At 40.2% G+C, this 17916-nt stretch overlaps 2 protein-coding genes and 1 non-coding gene across 3 annotated transcripts; 2 read left to right on the top strand and 1 right to left on the bottom strand.

Moving 5' to 3' along the window:
• Positions 1-1035: 1035 nt before the first annotated feature.
• TRNAL-CAA lies at positions 1036-1119 on the bottom strand. Its single transcript has one exon. It is a non-coding gene; the product is annotated as a tRNA-Leu (tRNA).
• Positions 1120-9400: 8281 nt separating this feature from the next.
• On the top strand, positions 9401-10105 carry LOC113324178. Its single transcript, XM_026572502.1, has one exon. It carries the CDS (start codon positions 9401-9403, stop codon positions 10103-10105), a length of 705 nt encoding a protein of 234 aa, XP_026428287.1.
• Positions 10106-13063: 2958 nt separating this feature from the next.
• Positions 13064-14130, top strand: LOC113324176. The gene is made up of 2 exons (XM_026572501.1): positions 13064-13635; positions 13932-14130. The coding sequence occupies exons 1-2, from the start codon at positions 13064-13066 to the stop codon at positions 14128-14130; spliced, it is 771 nt and encodes a 256-aa protein (XP_026428286.1).
• Positions 14131-17916: the final 3786 nt, after the last annotated feature.

Genomic DNA, 17916 nt, shown 5'->3' with positions numbered 1-17916 from the left:
ACGAAAGCGAAAAATAAAAATCCAAAACTTTTAATCGAGGAAGGAGTGATTGATTATGGAACTGGCTTTGGTATGAATAGAGATCAATAAAAGACTTCTTTTGCTCGAGTGCGCGGTATAATTATGTTGATATTTCATCATTTGCCAACCACGTACGAGGCGTCGTGGGGGTATATTGCAGCGTCCAAAATGGAAAAAAACTATGTTGTTTTTAATCGAGGAAGGAATGGTTGATTATGGAACTGGCTTTGGTATGAATGGAGATCAATAAAACACTTCTTTTGCTCGAGTGCGCGGTATAATTATGTTAATGTTTCATCATCTGCCAACGGCGGACGAGGCTTCGTGGGGGTATATTGCAGCGTCCAAAATGGAGAAAACTATGCTTTCTTCTTTTCTTTTTTTTACGCTAAGGCATAGGCCCGTCCTGCCCCTGGCAGCGTAACTATCGGCTTATCCCCACTGAGCAAACTCGGCCCTTCTTAAACTCATGTTAAAGTTAGTATAAATTACATTTGAACGGAGACTCGAAGCGCTGACCTCCTACTTGAGAGTCAGGCTCCTGGGATAACTCTTGATGGTTAAATTATGCTGCTTTTAATCGAGGAAGGAGTGGTTGATTATGGAACTGGCTTTGATATGAATGGAGATCAATAAAAGACTTCTTTTGCTCGAGTGCGCGATAGAATTATGTTGATGTTTCATCATCTGCCAACCAACCCCACTGAGCAAACTCGGCCCTTCTTAAACTCATGTTAAAGTTAGTATAAATTACATTTGAACGGAGACTCGAAATGCTGACCTCCTATTTGAGAGTCGGGCTCCTGGGCTAACCCCTGATGGTTAAATTATGCTGCTTTTAATCGAGGAAGGAGTGGTTGATTATGGAACTGGCTTTGATATGAATGGAGATCAATAAAAGACTTCTTTTGCTCTGAGTGCGCGATAGAATTATGTTGATGTTTCATCATCTGCCAACCACGGACGGGGCTTCGTGGGGGTTTATTGCAGCGTCCAAAATGGAAAAAAATATACTGTCAGATGTGGGATTTGAACCCACGCCCTCTTTCGAAGACCAGAACTTGAGTCTGGCGCCTTAGACCACTCGGCCAACCTGACTTGATGGTTAATGTTCACAAATTATGGTTTCTGATAATATGGATACATTTTGAAAGAACCCGGCCATCTCTGCTGGCAAGATAATCAGCGTCATACTCCAGTTCCCCGCTAGTCACTACATGGTTCCTCTAATGTTCATGCACATGCATACTACATCCTTGGGCCTATGATGCGACGTATCTTGATCTAATTATGAGGCAAGGCAGCTTCTCTTTCAGGTCTTCATCTCTTATGGGCTATTATGTCGGAAACCATATACATCAGTTATTATTATTATCACCCAACTATCTGGTCAAACTTTCAACCAAAACGATGTGCCATAATCTGCTTGGCTATTAATGTCTTATGCCGCCCACCAGTTCATTGCATACTGAGGAGTGAGAGCAAGGATTTTAGATGGTTTGATATTCAATAAAACTTCGTCGGTTGAAAGGAATCAGACTGGAAATTGAAGACCATAACTGGGATTGCTGTTATGTGCCATCTCTTCTTTCAGTCTTAGGGTACGAGTGGCAGGTGGGTAATGCCTGCTAACTGGCCGCCGACCCAGCAGGAGATTGAGATCTTTATGGAGATGTACTGAAGTGTCAATGGACGTGGTGCTACTCCGTTTTAAACACGTATTGCCTTTGTGTCTTTTTTTTCTTCTTTTTCTTGTCTTCCCAGCTCTGGTTAGCATCATCCAGAAGTCTCTCCATGCTTTTGAAATCTGTACGCAAGAGGAAACAAGGAGTCAAACTTCAGTCTATATCTCTGATGCTGTGCATCCACTTTAAATGTCTGACTCCACACATGGCATTTTGCTCATGCACCAATGAATGAGAGAACTTGATCAGGATTTTATATTGGATTCTTGAGAAACATTTATTACTGTTCTCCACCTGATTTTGTATCTATTATCCCAATACAAAAAGATGCGGCGAAACGTTGAACTTATAATCAGAGTTTCAGCACCGGCCGCATAAAATTTCTTCCTTCCAATTTACGGAGTCTGATAACCTGACAAGCAGCAGCTGCCTTAAGATGTTCTCGAACCATTCGGGTATTAATTAATGCATGGAATCCAACAAAAATCATTTGATATCCTACTTCAAGCTTATCAAACTTCTAAACTCCTGCACTCATCATCATCTAGTCCTCTCTGGTCCGCATAACATTAAATACTACTACGTGTTTTTGGTTGCTTTTTCTTTTTCTTTTTCTGATAGGACGATGCATATTTCAGCCTACCCAACCAACAAATATTAGTGGTGCGCCATGCAGTTTGCCTTAAAAGCGAAAATGATAATCGAACCACTTATACTTGCACATATAGGTGCGTACGTAGGACCAAATAGAGAAACTTGAAAACCCTAAGAAGCATCTACACACCGACAAGATCCTATAGCAAGTAGGACCAATGGAATAGGATACTGTTCCATCTTTGGATTTCCGTCTTCTACTGCCATTCTTGCTAGTGAAATGCTTGGAACCCAAAGCTACAGATGCTTGATGGAAACACCATTTCCAGCGGTTGGGAAGCTAGATGGTGTAATACATGGATAAACGACTATTCAGTACTTGAAAACACTGTTATGTCCTTGTGGTGGAGTACGTTAATATGTGGGGGTTGCTCTACATTAGATAAATGAGATATCGAACGGCTTCAAGTAAAAACAAAAATCAATTTCAGGTGGTAGTGGAAGCGGTGGTAAAGAAATGGTAGCAAAGTCCCGAGGAGTTGACATTTAAAAAGGACAAGACTAGCATGGTCATCCCTTTTCACACTTTACGTGGGTCTAGCATGTCCCTCAAATTTTAGCGCACATTTTGGGTCCCAAGTACCACCTAACATTTTTGTTTTGTTTTCTTTACCCAGCTCCACTCCACCCGCGATTCCATGTTGCTAAGTATGTTATGGAATTCTACACAGTAGATGTCAACACCAAACGAGCTAAGCAATAGTGTGCTTTTATTGATATTGCACGACTACTGCTACACAAATCTGTCGTTGATTTGCTATCCCATCTGACGTAGTGTCTAGCTAGTAATACGAAGTACAATAGACACTCCATGTTATGGTGAATTAATGTTTGTTTGCTGGATAAGGTTCTGCATTTGGCTGCAAACGCAAGGATTTGCTTGTACCTGAAAAGAAAAATAGTGAATCCTCTTGGCTGAGCTTCTAGTCCACCAAAAGTAACGTTGAAAACATAGTCCGTGCGAATACTTTTTGGTATTTAATTGTTTGGCGAATAATTGCCACATTTACGAACACATGAAAACAGGTAAAATAGTAGAAGTTGGAAATCAAGTACCAAAAGTAATTGCGCTGCTGATCAATCTACTTCATTGACCTTTGAGGTTTGAAAGTTGAAACTGAAAACTAAAAACTGAATTTAATCGACAGAAACCAAACATCGTGACGTAAAATTTAATCAAGCATGGTTCAGTTTAACTCATATGATCATATAAAATTTTAAATATGATAATAAATATCTAAATTAATCAAAGTAATTATCGTTTGTATGTGTATCAATAATTATTGAGCCAAATCCAGGGACAAACAAACATGGAGTAAAGAAAAATGTGGGTTGGAAGGGGAGATAGTCAAAGACACAAAAAATAGTGAAAATGATTTTTCTTAAATAATGCAATTTTTTCTAATATATTATTATGTTTGCCCATTTTCTCAAATTCAAAATGAATTTTATAATTATGAATAATGAATTTTATAATTTTATCTATTTAACCAATGAGGTCATGATAGTGCACTACAAAGCATTCATTCCATTTCCACCTTTAAAACCTCTCAGTATCTTCCTTCTTCACCACATACACTCTCTTTCTCTCATGCACCACTTTATTAATGGTTAATATGATGAAGCTGAACACTAGATTTCTTATAGTATTAGTGGTACTGATGTTCATCTGTTCTTTTATGTTTGATTGTAGAATAGAAGCATCTAGGGTTACAGTAAGTGAGATTGAAAAGCATTGCCTGCACCACCACATGAGTAGTACTTCTCTTAGCAGCAGCCGCCAACCAGTAGTTATTCATCGACACCGTGCTCCTGCTCTTGCGAGAAAAACTAGATCAAAGCGACAGCAGCGAAGTAAAACAACTGAAATGACAACAACGACGTTATCGCCAGTGCATAATAAGTCTCAAGTTCTTGCAGAAGATTCATCTGTTCCAAGTCCTGGCATCGGCCACTAAGATAATCAATATCGATGAATTTAGTTACAATAAACAAAAAAATAGTATATGGGTGAGTTTATTACGTTTTTTTTTCGTTTTTTTTTTTTTGACACAGAAGTTATATTGTGTTCACTACACACATGTTCATAATAGCATCATTATCAATATGGTTCTTTGTGCTATCATGCACATGTATGATACTGCAAGTCTGCAACTATTTACATTATTTTTGATCCTGATCTTATTCACAGTTAGGAGTACTGCTAGAAAGTTTTGGGTTATAGGTATTTAATTATTATTTTCTAAGTTTTTAATAATGTTCGACTATAAGAATTTGTTCTTTTTATGTGAGAAAGATCTAAATATTCTCAACTTAAATTCTTAAAGAAAAGTTGTCACATTTTTTTATTCGTTCGGTTTGTATATATTCATCATCCATCATGTTCTCGTCAGAGTTGAAAACGAGATGAACCGCGCGTCCTGTATTAGTAAGCTTGAGGGCCTTAACCCTTAATTTCCTTAAGCTTGATACTTGGTGGTGCGTCTACTCAAAGCTGTTAGACGCTCAAGTATGGTACTTATTTTTTGGACAACGTGATACAACAAAATATCATTACATTAAAGGTTTTACATAAAAAAAATAAAATTGGAAACATGATTACGACTTAAAAGAGATCAACGATAACAGAGATTCTGATTCCAAGTATTAAGAGGCTCTTGGTCAATTGGGCTGTTCCCCTGTTTGTTTTTTGTAAGATGAATATCTTGATTTAGGACTCTAGGACGACTGGTGCGAATATTTCGAATGATCCTGTTACTTGGTTAGTATATATGTTATGGGCTAAGGGTTTTGAAGCACATGCCGAGTAGCTTTTCCTGTGTCTAGCTAGCTTGAAGCCTTGAATTTAATTAACAAATAACAAGCCCAACACAGTCTGTTGGACTTGGCCTGAACTTGGTGAAGCTAAACTGTACTTAAAAACTTTTTTAGCCTAATTCTTCAGTGTACCAATCTTGAGAACCAACTAGGATACCTTTGTTCCTCACCAAGACTTGACCGAATCCAAAATCAATCTCGAGGGGATGAGGGAAGGGATTTTGATGCTTTATCTTGAGATCAAGCCATTGGATGATCGTAGGATCATCTCACTGAATCTACTTTTTTACTATGATGTGAAGAATCGCATAGTGGAACTGAGGAAGCGTGAGTCAAGGTCACAGGTATTCGCAGTAGGTATCTCTTATGGTTTTCCCTTTTGTTATTTAACAACTTGCCTAGTTACCCGGTATCAAATTTTTATTTCCACCCAACAACGAAGCTCTTGAAAGAAATGCCTAAAAGATCTTGTTTGGTGTGCCACTAAAAGCCGAAAAGTAGTTTAATCCTGTAAATTGGTCCATCTTTGGCAACCGAGGTTCCACTTAAACGCACATTGTTTCTTACAGATCGACTATTGAGTCGCAGCACTTGTGTGTACGAATAACCATATTCTTTCTTACAATTTTTTGCAGGTTGAGGTCAAGTGAGGATATCAAGTATTTCCAGTATACGGAAGGTGTTGGAGCATCCACGGTGGGAGGATTATCAAAGTTGTCAAATACAGACAAAAAAAAAGAAAGGAAAAAAAAAAGAAGTGGGAGGATTATCAAAGTTGTGAGACGGACTTTAAAGGGCTTTTTAAAAAGTTGGGTATGGAGCCAAACCAAGCTAAGTTTTAGTCATACACGTAATGGGTCGTAATCGATAGTTGCATAGCTTGGTCTTATTATTTGTCCGAATAATTTATTTATTTTTTTATAAACAAGGAACCTTTTCATTAATAGGATTTCAAGGTTACAATAAGTTTAAAATCGAAAATAAGAGAATATAAAATAACAAGAACATACTATAAGAGTACAACATCGAGAAATCCGATAAAAGAAAGAGAAGGATTACCAGAGTAAGACAAATACAAGTATGAATAAGATCCGATTAAATCGGAAGAAGGATGGTTTTTCTCGGAATTAAATTCCAACCATTTAGTTTGTTTTTCTTCTTTAGAAAGAAATGCTCCCAGAATAGGAGTGATTTGCTCAAATCTCTTATAACTAGTGATGAAGCTTCCATCGTCAAAAAGACCACCTATGGAGATTTCGTTGCCGGATAAGTTGATGATGAAGATTCTATCGCCGGAGACAACCAAGATGAAGATTTCGTCGTTGGAGAGCATCGAGAGCATCACTATTGATCTTAAAACCCAACCCAATAACCAAGAATCGCCATTAAAGCAAAGATAAACCTCAAAAGAGTATATAACCACCAAAATGTTGTAGATGAGTAGAAAACATAATAAAAACCAAACTAATTTACTAACTAACCTAGAAGGCAAGGAAAAATGAAGAAATCTGCTCAGATCTAGTCCGTTTTGTTGGAGAAGAAGAGGGAGTAAGAGAGAGGAGAGAGAAATGAATAGTTATTCCACCTAGCTTTCTTTTTTTTTTCTTTTTTTTTGTCTGTCTGTCTGTCTGAAATCGAAATCGAGTATAAATTGATATGGTATTTCAAATGCGTACGCATTCTAAGACTGAGTAATGAGTATGGTTATAAGTCATCATCCTCCACGTGTCAAGAAGATTATACGTGGAAGGCAGACATCTCTTGAACATCGAGATAGGATGCCACGTCCTAACACCCAAAGGGCATCCATTATCTACATTTATTCATCATCAGATCCATCCAACGATAGAAGATCAAGGGGCACCAGAAGAATGAGGTACCGCGAAGTACCACAGAAGGCTAAGAGATTTACTTTACTCCATCCCGAGGAAGATCCAAGATCAAGGGTAGGGATGAATTTTGCAGACAGATGTGACAGGGGAGTCAAACAGCCGTCTGACGCGTGCATGCTACCCCAACCACCCGCATTAAATGACACAAGTATGGGATATGTGTCAAACATCCTATGGAGGAAGAGGAGGTTTGCCTTTGTTTCTGCATAATGCCGTTGGGAGACGATGGACTGAGACGAAGGTAGCATCGGGATGGCACATTAACCTAGACAATAAGGATTGCTATCCTCCCAGTACGGGACCCACAGAAGAAGCTTATATATACCCCTCTACTAAGAGAAAGGGTCAACATTTTTTACAATTAGAGTCATAAAGAGCTCAGGAGAGAGAAATAGGAAGAGTAAGTATGAGTGGTTACTCCCCCGTTAGCTTCGTTTCAAACTCAAAGTCACTTGACTAACTCTGTAACCTTTTTCATATATATAGTGAAACATCAACCCCCGTGGACGTAAGCCTTAGTGTTGAACCACGTAAATCTGTGTGTCATTTACATTTTCGTACTTATAATCTTCGCACTCTTTACATTATGTATCTTTCGAACCATCATAGGAATTCCTATGGTGAGAAGCAAGGACGATCCCTAAGGCTCAGAGCTCCCCCCCCCCCCCCTCTTCTTTACTGAGTTCATACATCTTTTAGTATATCTCCATCACATCGTCTGTTTTATTGTGATTGCGAACCTTGTTTGTGGACACAAAGGTATCATCGTTATTTCTGTGTTCACACTCTGGCGCTAGAAACAGGGACTTTGTCCCGGTAAAAGATTTATCTTTTCCTGTGATTTTACCCTATTTTTGGTCTCTCGGCGCTATTCCCCTCATAATAGTGTTTTGAGAAACTTGTCATTGTTCTTCCTTTTGAAAACCCCTATTTCATCTGCGTTTTCTATTGCCAAAACGACTGGGATTTATTCACATTTCTGCAGCGTTTTCTATTGCATTTTCTATTTCTCTCAAATGTACTATTTGCGTTGGAAGAATTTCTTAGATCTGTGTTTTCTCTAGCAGATTATTAGCCTTAAAAATCTTTTCGGCACCTTCTTTTAAAATGGATCTCTGGGTACACACCTTTATAAACAGTTATTTGAGTTTTTATCATCTCTAGTGTAAATCTGTGTTTATTTAAATAAGATCCACCTGCATTCACGATGTACTTCAAAATCCATGAGTAGATCTATATTTGCAATGATTGGATCTACACTTTGTTGAAAGATTTTTCTCCCAAACCTCGTTTTCCTTGAAAATCTTTAAGTATACATTGGGATTTACGTCTTTTCTCATTAGATTAACTTTGCTAACCAAACCAAGGTGGATTTTGTTTCTCCGACGATGTTTCGCTTTTGCAGAGGGTCAAAGATAGAGAAAGCAAAAGATGTGGGAAAAGCCAAGGTATCGTCAAAAGAAACACCAAGGACGACCCCAGTTATGACACGTGGCAAACAAAAGGGCGAAAAGCTTAAAGAAGCCGACAAGAAACAGGATGGAGAAGAAAGCATGATAACATTGGATGCTGGCGCGATAGCCGCAGCAGCGTTGAAAGCAGCAGCGACCAAAGCAGGAGCTTCTAAAGCAGCAGCTACAACCCGACCCAATGAATAGCGGGAAGGGATGGATAAATCAGTAATACAACAACCCCTCTAAGGGATGCCACTCACCAACAAGCTGAATCAACCGCTGCTAGCTAACCAACCCCTTCTGATAGCTGGACAGCCAGCACAACAGCTGATAGAACTCCCGACTCCACCTGCTGACCCACCGGTTCCCCTAATACAGACTGTTGATGAAGATCACACTGTAGCCTCCAGTGGACAGATGCAAGTGGGAACCCCGAACCAGGGATCGAACCATTCAATCCACATGATGGCATAACTCAAAGAGTTGAAGAAAAACCAGAAGGTGTATGCTGACGCAGTGGCCCTGCTAACACAAGAGAACCAACAACTCAAGGATATGATCGCTCAAAGCGCTCAACTAAGGGACTTGCACGACGAAGCTAACTCCAAAGCACCGCCACCTAACCAGGACCAAAGAATGGTGGTGGTCAATGTCAATAATCCTGAACCATTAAATCGAAGGGCTGCTGGAGGAAACCGATTATCTGACCCAGACTACATCCCCGAAGACTCAGATTATTTCGATAGTGAAAACCAAAGATCAGGAAGATCCACAATAAAAGACGATCACCAGAGGGTGATGGAGGACCTTCGTGCTGAGATGATGGCTGAAATCAAGTAGTTAAAAGCTAGACAAGGGGGAAATACTAGAGGAAGTGATGAGAGAAGCTAACATCACTCCGCTGACTCAACACCTGGTCAAAGCACTTATCCCTCAAAAGTGTCTCGTCCCATCATTCGAATGTTACGATGGATCCAGCGATCCTGCAGCTCATCTTCGGTACTGCATTTTAGCCCGATGGGATAAAAACGATGCGGTCCTCTGCATATATTTTCCTTCAAATCTAAAGGGATCAGCACTATCTTGGTTCCACAACCTACCGCCCAACTCCATCGATTCCTACAGCCATCTCACTGAGAAATTCTTAGGAATGTACATGTACAACAAGGCTATCAACGCCGGAATGGACAAGCTCTTCTCTTTGGCAATTGCTTACAAAGAAAAGATCAGGGAATATACCGACAGATGGCACAAAATTTTTCAAGCTATAGGGAACATAGACCCAGTGGTCAGCATCAACTGTTACAAATGGGGATTGGATAGAATGAGCCCTTTATTTGTGGAGATTCATGGAAGTGTACCTACGATTGAAGGAGACCTTCGAGTAATCATCGAAAAGCATGCCAGGTTAGAAGAAATCCATCGGGAAAATCCCAAAACCCAAACTCAAAGATCTCATCGTACTAACTCAGAGGAGCAAACCAGTGGATCAAAGAGGAGCGGTTCAACTAAACGTCCTAACGAAGATAAGAGAAGACGAAAGGATGACCGTCGGCGGGATGACCAAAAATTCGAAGATTAGGTCTACACGAAGCTGAACACCAACTACACTCGCATCTTAAGGGAGATCAAGGATCGGGAAAACCTGGAATGGCCTTGGTCCAAAGGGAAGCAGCCCCCAAGGTCCGAAAAATCAAGAGATTACTGTGAATACCACTGTTTCAACGGGCATCCGACCGAAAAATGCAAGAATCTCAAGATAATGATCCAAAAGTTGATTGACGCGGGTGACCTCAAGCAATACCTACAGAAGACCGACACCGAAGAGAGGGCTAAGCGAAGCAAGCAAGTCCATCTACCCGAGGATAATCGAACGCTCAATACCATCTCATGTTCTGAATCCACTAGATCGTCACTAACTGCCCAGATAGGCAAAAGGTTAAGGAAGCAATATTAAGATTACTGTGAGTTGTACAAGATCGATGGAGTATAAGTGAACGAGCAGGACAATGGATGAACGCTCCGATGACTTTCGACGCTGAGGATGTAGAGGATGACATGGAGGATCACAACGACCCTCTGGTTCTCACGTTACCCATCGCCGGATGCAATATCATGAAGGTCCTCATCGACGGAGGGATATCGGTCAATGTACTATTTTATGATACGTTCAAATGAATGGAGCTGGATGACGAGCAGCTGATGTCTTCGTACTATACCATATACGGATTCAATGGGGCCCCAACGAAGCCTTTAGAAGACATTGTGTTGCAAATGAACGTAGGACTGATGAAGGTTGATACTCGATTCAGTGTAGTAGACGCTCGTTCTCCTTACAATTCCATTATCGACCAAACATGGTTACGCAATCTTAAAGGAGTCGCAGCAACGTATCACCAATATCTTAGATTCCCGACACCCGAAGGGGTAATGGAAATCAAAGGAGACCAGGTCACCGCCAGAGAATGCCAGGCTCTACAAAACCAAATCAATAATGAGCAAGACCAACAGCAGAAGTACCGAAGAAACAAAAACAAGGAGGCCACCAAGGACAAAGAAATTGATCTTTATCTTGAAGAAATCCCAGGAAGAAGCCTGACGAAGGAAAGCATCGTTCTAAACACCGAAGCAGGTACATCGGTAGCTAAGGGGGATGAAGAGCCTACCAAATAACAATTAAATAATGTCCCTCTCCTAGGGAAACCGAAGCCTACATTCACATCTGTAGAACCCACGAAGGAGATCAATATAGGGACCGGAGAGAACCCGAATATGATCAAGATAGGAACCTTAATGGATGAAGAAAGAGAGAGAGATCTAATCAAGTTACTTATTGAGTACGTAGACATCTTGCATGGAAATTAGGTGACATGCCAGGAATTGATCCAAAGATAATCCATCAAGAACTTCGTATAAAGCCAGGCACGACCCCCTTCAGGAAGAAAGTACGGAAGGTAGCACCGGAGTATCACCAAGCAATCGAGAAGGAGCTCCGCAAGCTGTTAGAAGCAGGATTCATCAAAGAAGTAAAATATCCAACATGGATTTCGAACATGGTCATCGTACCAAAGAAGAATGGGGGAGCAAGGATATGCATCGACTTCACCAACCTCAATAAAGCGTGTCCGAAGGATAGTTACCCACTCCCAAGCATTGACCAATTGGTAGAAGTCGTTGAAGGATACGATGAATTGTCATTTATGGATGGGTACTCCGGTTACAACCAAGTGGCCCTGGAAGAAAAATATCAACAAAACACGGCGTTCTACACCCCGCAGGGCCTCTATTGTTACACACGGATGCCCTTCGGGCTGAGGAACGCAGGGGAAACATACCAGAGGATGGTCGATGCTATCTTCAAGCCATGGATAGGGAATACTTTAGAAGTCTATGTAGATGATATGCTCGTCAAGAGTGAGCTGCGCAAGGACCACCATCAAGATTTGAGAGATATCTTCGAGGCCATGAGAAAGCACAACATGAAAGTAAACCCAGAGAAGTGTACATTCGGCGTCACATCAGGAAAGTTCCTCGGATATCTGGTACGAAGAGGGGCATTGAAGTTGATCCTGCTAATATCCAGGCCATTGTGGAAATGTCGTCCCCAAAGAACCTGAAAGAAGTCCAAAAACTCAACGGATCCCTGGCTGCACTAGGGAGATTCATCGCCAGATCGTTGGACAAATGCAAACACTTCTTCAATATCCTCAAGAAAGGAAGTAAGTTTGCGTGGACCGCAGAGTGCGAAGAAGCCTTCCAGAAGATAAAATAGTACCTGGCCACGATCCTGATCCTCCAGAAGCCTGATCCCGGTGAGGTGTTAGCCATTTACATAGCAGCGACCGAAGATGCAGTCAGCGCAGTCCTGGTCAAAACCAATACGAAGGTTGAGCAACCAATCTACTGCGTCATAAAGACTCTCAACCCAGCGGAAAGAAACTACACGAAGATCGAGCAACTCATACTAGCATTAGTATGGGCAGCCCAAACGCTGAAAACCTATTTCTTGACTCGTCATGTTCGGGTCCCATGTAAAGCACCGTTGGAAGTTGTTCTCAAAAACACTGGGAAAGTGGGAAGAATAGAAAAATGGAATACTCATCTTGATCAATTCAATATCATCCACGAGATCCAAACTGCACAAAAATCACAAGTCTTGGCGGAGTTTTTACCCTTGGACAATGACGAAGAGGTGAAAGACATCCCAGAAGTAGTAGAAGACGATAAAGATCTGATCGATGTACTCGAGCCATCAAGCCAAAGATGGTGGGAGGTATTCTTTGATGGATCAAGAAACAGAGAAGGAAAAGTCATAGACATCGTAATTACCACCCCAACTGGAGATAGGATCGTACATGCACTAAGACTGGAATTCAAGGGGCATACCAACAACATCGTAGAATACGAAACCGTGGTACATTCCCTACGGTTGATAATAGAAATGGGAATAACGGATGTACGCCTAACAAGTGATTCTTAATTAGTCATTCGACAAGTAGAGCTGGAATACAACGTTTATGATGAGACTCTCTCAGCATACATGGCTCTAGTCCAGACCCTAGCATCACAGATACCCAGCATCAAGTTCCGACATCTATGTAGAAGGGACCTTAGGCATTCCGATGCCTTAGCATACATATCATCTATGCTAAGGGATGAAAGCGTCGAAGCCATCAAGGTAACAAGGGTATCTGAGCCTTCGGTCACTCCACAACAATTTTTCGCTACCCATCGTGAAGACGATGTAGGGGAGGATATAGTCGACGACGATGTAGGAGAAGATATCCATGATAACTTCGTCGAAGATGATATCTTATCAAGAGGAAACAAAGACGAAGACTTCAGCAATGAAGAGGACTGGAGAACCGAAATCTATCTGTTCCTTGAAGAAAGAACATTGCCTGCAGACTTGAAGCAAGCCCGAAAGATACAATCAAAGGAGGGAAGATATGATCTTCTTGACGAAATTCTTAATAAGAAGTCTTTTCTCGGACCTTTATTGCGTTGTTTATCCAGGGAAGAAGGCCACCGTATCCTGAAGGACATCCACTATGGGGAAGCAGGTAACCACAACGGAATGAGGTCACTAGCCGACAAAGCTAAGATGCAAGGGTATTACTGGCCAACGATGATACGAGACGCGGCTAAGATGTCTAGAAGATGCAAAGAATGTCAGCGTTTTTTTAAAAGAATCCACACCCCGGCAACGAAGCTAAATTCCGTAGACATCCCCTGGCCATTTTTAAATGGGGTATAGATATCGTCGGACCCCTGATCGAAGGGTCGGGGAAAAGGCGATTATTGATCGTAGCCACGAATTACCTTATCAAGTGGGTGGAGGCCAAAGCTCTGGCCAGAATCAGAGACGTAGACGTATTCACATTCATTTTTCAAAACATCATTTGCAGGTTTGGCATTCCCGCAGAAATTGTCTCCGAAAATGGCAAGCAGCTACAAGGAAAGAACATAGACATGTTATTTGATACCTTCAATATCAGGAAGAACAAATCAACTCCCATCTACCCTCAAAGTAACGGTGAGGCTGAAGCCACGAACAAGACTCTGGCTCTTATCCTCAAGAAATCGTTATATGGACACAAGGGTTGATGGTGTGAACCGCTACATAATGTGTTATGGGAATACCGAACCACGCGCAGATCCGCCACCGGTGAATGTCCGTTCCTCCTTACTTATGGAGCCGAATTCCAACGGAAATCATCACGCCAACCACGAAGACTGAAGCTTGGGAAAAGAACCTAACATCGGATATGATGTTAGAAAGGCTCGACGACCTGGAAGAACGAAGGGAGACAGTGTTACAATGAATGGAGAATTACCAACGAAGGTTGGCTATATAGTACAACAAGAAAGTTAAGATTAGGAATTTCGTAGAAGGGAAGTATGTGCTAAGAACTATACCGCAATATCAACGAGAGAAAAAGTGGGGCAACCAGAAGAATGAGCTACCGCGAAGTACCATAGAAGTCTAAGAGATTTACTTTACTCCATCCCGAGGAAGATCCAAGATCAAGGGTAGGGATGATTTTTGCAGACAGATGTGACAGGAGAGTCAAACAGCCGCATGGCGCGTGCAGGCTACCCCAACCACCCGCATTAAATGACACAAATATGGGATACGTGTCAAACATCCTATGGAGGAGGAGGAGGTTTTCCTTCGTTTCTTCATAATGTCATTGGGAGACGACGGACAGAGACGAAGGTAGCATCGGGATGGAACATTAACCTAGACGATAAGGACTGCTATCCTCCCAGGAAGGGACCCACAGAAGAAGCTTATATATGCCCCTCTCCACTAAGAGAAAGAGTCGACCATTTTTTACAATTAGAGTCATAAAGAGCTCAGGAGAGATAAATAGGAAGAGTAAGTATGAGTGGTACTCCCCCCTTAGCTTCGTTTCATACTCAAAGTCACTTGACTAACTCTGTAACCTTCATATATATATAGTGAAACATCAACCTCCGTGGACATAAGCCTTAGTGCTGAACCACGTAAATTTGTGTGTCGTTTACATTTTCGCACTTATAATCTTCGTACTCTTTACATTATGTATCTTTCGAACCATCATAGGAATTCCTATGGTGAGAAGCAAGGACGAGCCCTAGGGCTCAGAGCTCCCCCCCCCCCCCCCCCCCCTTCTTTACTGAGTTCATACATCTTTTAGTATATCTCCATCACATCGTTTGTTTTATTGTGATTGCGAACCTTGTTTGTGGACCCAAAGGTATCATCGTTATTTTTGTGTTCACAGCTATCTCACGTTCTCAACTTACCATCTTTGGCAAGTTCAAATGACAAACTTAATAAGAAAAATCAGTTTTAGCAATTATATTGTGATCGAAGTATAATTGCTAAATTCCCACACCAAACCACATACCACACCAGTGTGAATGTGATGCTCTTGAGAAGGATAGTTGTAAGTTTGTAACAATAATTATGAACATAATTTTATACAAGCGAAGGGTCCAGACACTTTAAGGCCCAGGTAGAATGAAATGAACTATGATTTTAGGCATACCAAAAACTTTCAAGGCATACAAAATAGTTTTCCCATCCTAGGTGACCTTATAAGGGGTGTCTATTGGGTAGTTCAATTACCTATATACCCTTATACCTAAAATCAAAAAATAAACTATCCTAAACATCTCTTCTTCTTCCTCTAGCTAAACCACCTTCCTTTTCTCTCAGATTTTTTTTTTCATCACTGTAATTAATTATCGATTCGTGAAAATTCGATCATCGGCTAAATTGAACTATATAATGGATCGTACAAAGAAAAAAGCAAACTTCAGGTGTTCTAAATCCTCTTCCAATCCATGAATTAAAGAAGAAGAACCAATTGAAGATGAAGGTGTAAAAACTATAATTGAACCGGAAATTGAATCGAAAATTCAACCATTTGAAGCTCCAAATACTGAAATGTGGATAAGAAGGTATTCCCTACAAACCTAATCTTTTATTTGTTGTTTTTCATGGATTGAATGGGTTAAATTGCTAAAAACTTAGGGTTTTTGACGGTTACAGTAGCGGTTCGGCTGATAATTGAGTTGAGTTTTGAGCCGAACTGTTCTTGAAATTTCTCCCTGAAAGTGTCTATGAACAGTTCGGCTAAACCGCAAATGTCAATTTTTAGCCGAACCCCAAAATGTGTATTGAATACGTCCCAGAATAGTGTCAGGTTCGGCTAATACCTTGCAAACCTTCCCGGCCGAACCTGAGAAGTGAAATTTACTCCAGGTGGTTGTCAGGTTCGGCTGACTCGATTAGATCACTTTCAAGCCGAATCTCTCTCTGTAAACACTTCGAAAATATTGATTTGCAGGCTCTAGGTTCGGCTAGCTCGTGTTGTTGAGTTATCAGCCGAACCTTCTCTTTGCACACTCAAGTTTTTCGATCTTGTTTTGGCCATAACTGTTTTGTCCGATGTCGGAATGACCTCATTCTTGTGTTTGTCTTTTCATTCTCTTGAAGTTGAAGATAAGATATAATTGATTTTAATGAGTTTAATATGGACCTTGGTATTCTCCATCATTAGACTTCACTTTCTTAACACTTTTAGTAATTTCCACTTTTTTTGTTTGGTTCATCCTATGAAAAGGCTGCACAATAGCAAACATATGTAATAAAAAGCCTAACCCCTAAATGTGTATGAATTTAAGTGTTTCATGGAAAATCAGTATCATGTTCGGCTGATGTGATTTTTTGAATATGAGCCGAACTTGGAAAAATATATAGTTCGGCTGATACGATATTTAGAGTGAAAACCGAACCTAACTCTCATGAATAAGTTCGGCTTGTTATTAGACTTTAATTTAACCCGAGCTAGGATCTTGCAAATAGGTTGGAAGTTGGAAAATGAAGGTTCGGCGTATAACGTTAACAAATTCAGCTAGCCGAACTGTTCATCAATTTAGTGGGTTCGGCTTATATTTTTAAGCCTTAGTCCTGGTTCGCCGAACCATGATGAAAAATACAATTTTTTGATGATTTCAAGCTACAAAATGAGATTAAACATAAAATAGAAGTGTACGTGTGTGTTAGAAGCATTGGGTTCCTTTTATCTATGTATTCATCATATGGATTTGGCTCATAAAAATCATCATCTTGAGTTTGAGTTTGAGTTTGTGTAAAATCATTCTCACAATCTAAGAAATCAGCTATTTCTGGATCATTGTTGTAGTTGATATGTATTTTCGTAGGTTTTTTAGATGAAGAATGACCCTCCTCATCCTCCATTGAATCAAGAAGAAAATTTTTCTCACTTTCTCCTTCTCTCCTTCTCAATAAAAACTTTGATTTTTTTTTCCCCAGATTTTTTCATCTAAACAAACCTTTATAATTCTGAAAATTATCTTAATCACTAAATAAAAGTTTTAATCACTAATCCAGATTACTAACACTAATACGTAAAGAGTAGATTTACAATTAAAAAGAAATTTGGTTAAGGAAATTTTTGATTTTGTTATTTCACATCTTTTTTGTTTTTATTCAATATGTCTAATAAGATTTGAGTATGCCCAAAATCATAGTTGAATGAAATGGAGTCAACTAAGTGACTGACATGCCAAAAACTTTATTCGCAAGAAAGCCCAAAAAGTCAGACGCCTCAACTAGAAAAAGAGTCGTCCATCTGGAAAGAAAAACGAAGGTCGAAAGTCGAAACTGAAAAAAATGAATGAAACTCCGCTAGTCTTCTTCACTTCCCCCTTTCAAAATAATTAAATGACTAGGCTGTGAGATTGATATAGAGATTTAAATCCATTAAACTAATTATGATTGGATCAAATCTTATATTTTTTTGTCCTCTACCTTTAAAAGATTAAAGAAACAACTTTAAGTGATTCTTCCTCTCTTTTTATATGCTCGGTCAAATG

This window comes from Papaver somniferum, chromosome 11 (assembly GCF_003573695.1).
Source record: "Papaver somniferum cultivar HN1 chromosome 11, ASM357369v1, whole genome shotgun sequence".
NCBI lineage: Eukaryota > Viridiplantae > Streptophyta > Magnoliopsida > Ranunculales > Papaveraceae > Papaver > Papaver somniferum.
Note: the sequence above shows the minus strand (reverse complement) of the source record. Positions and strands in the feature narration are given on the sequence as shown.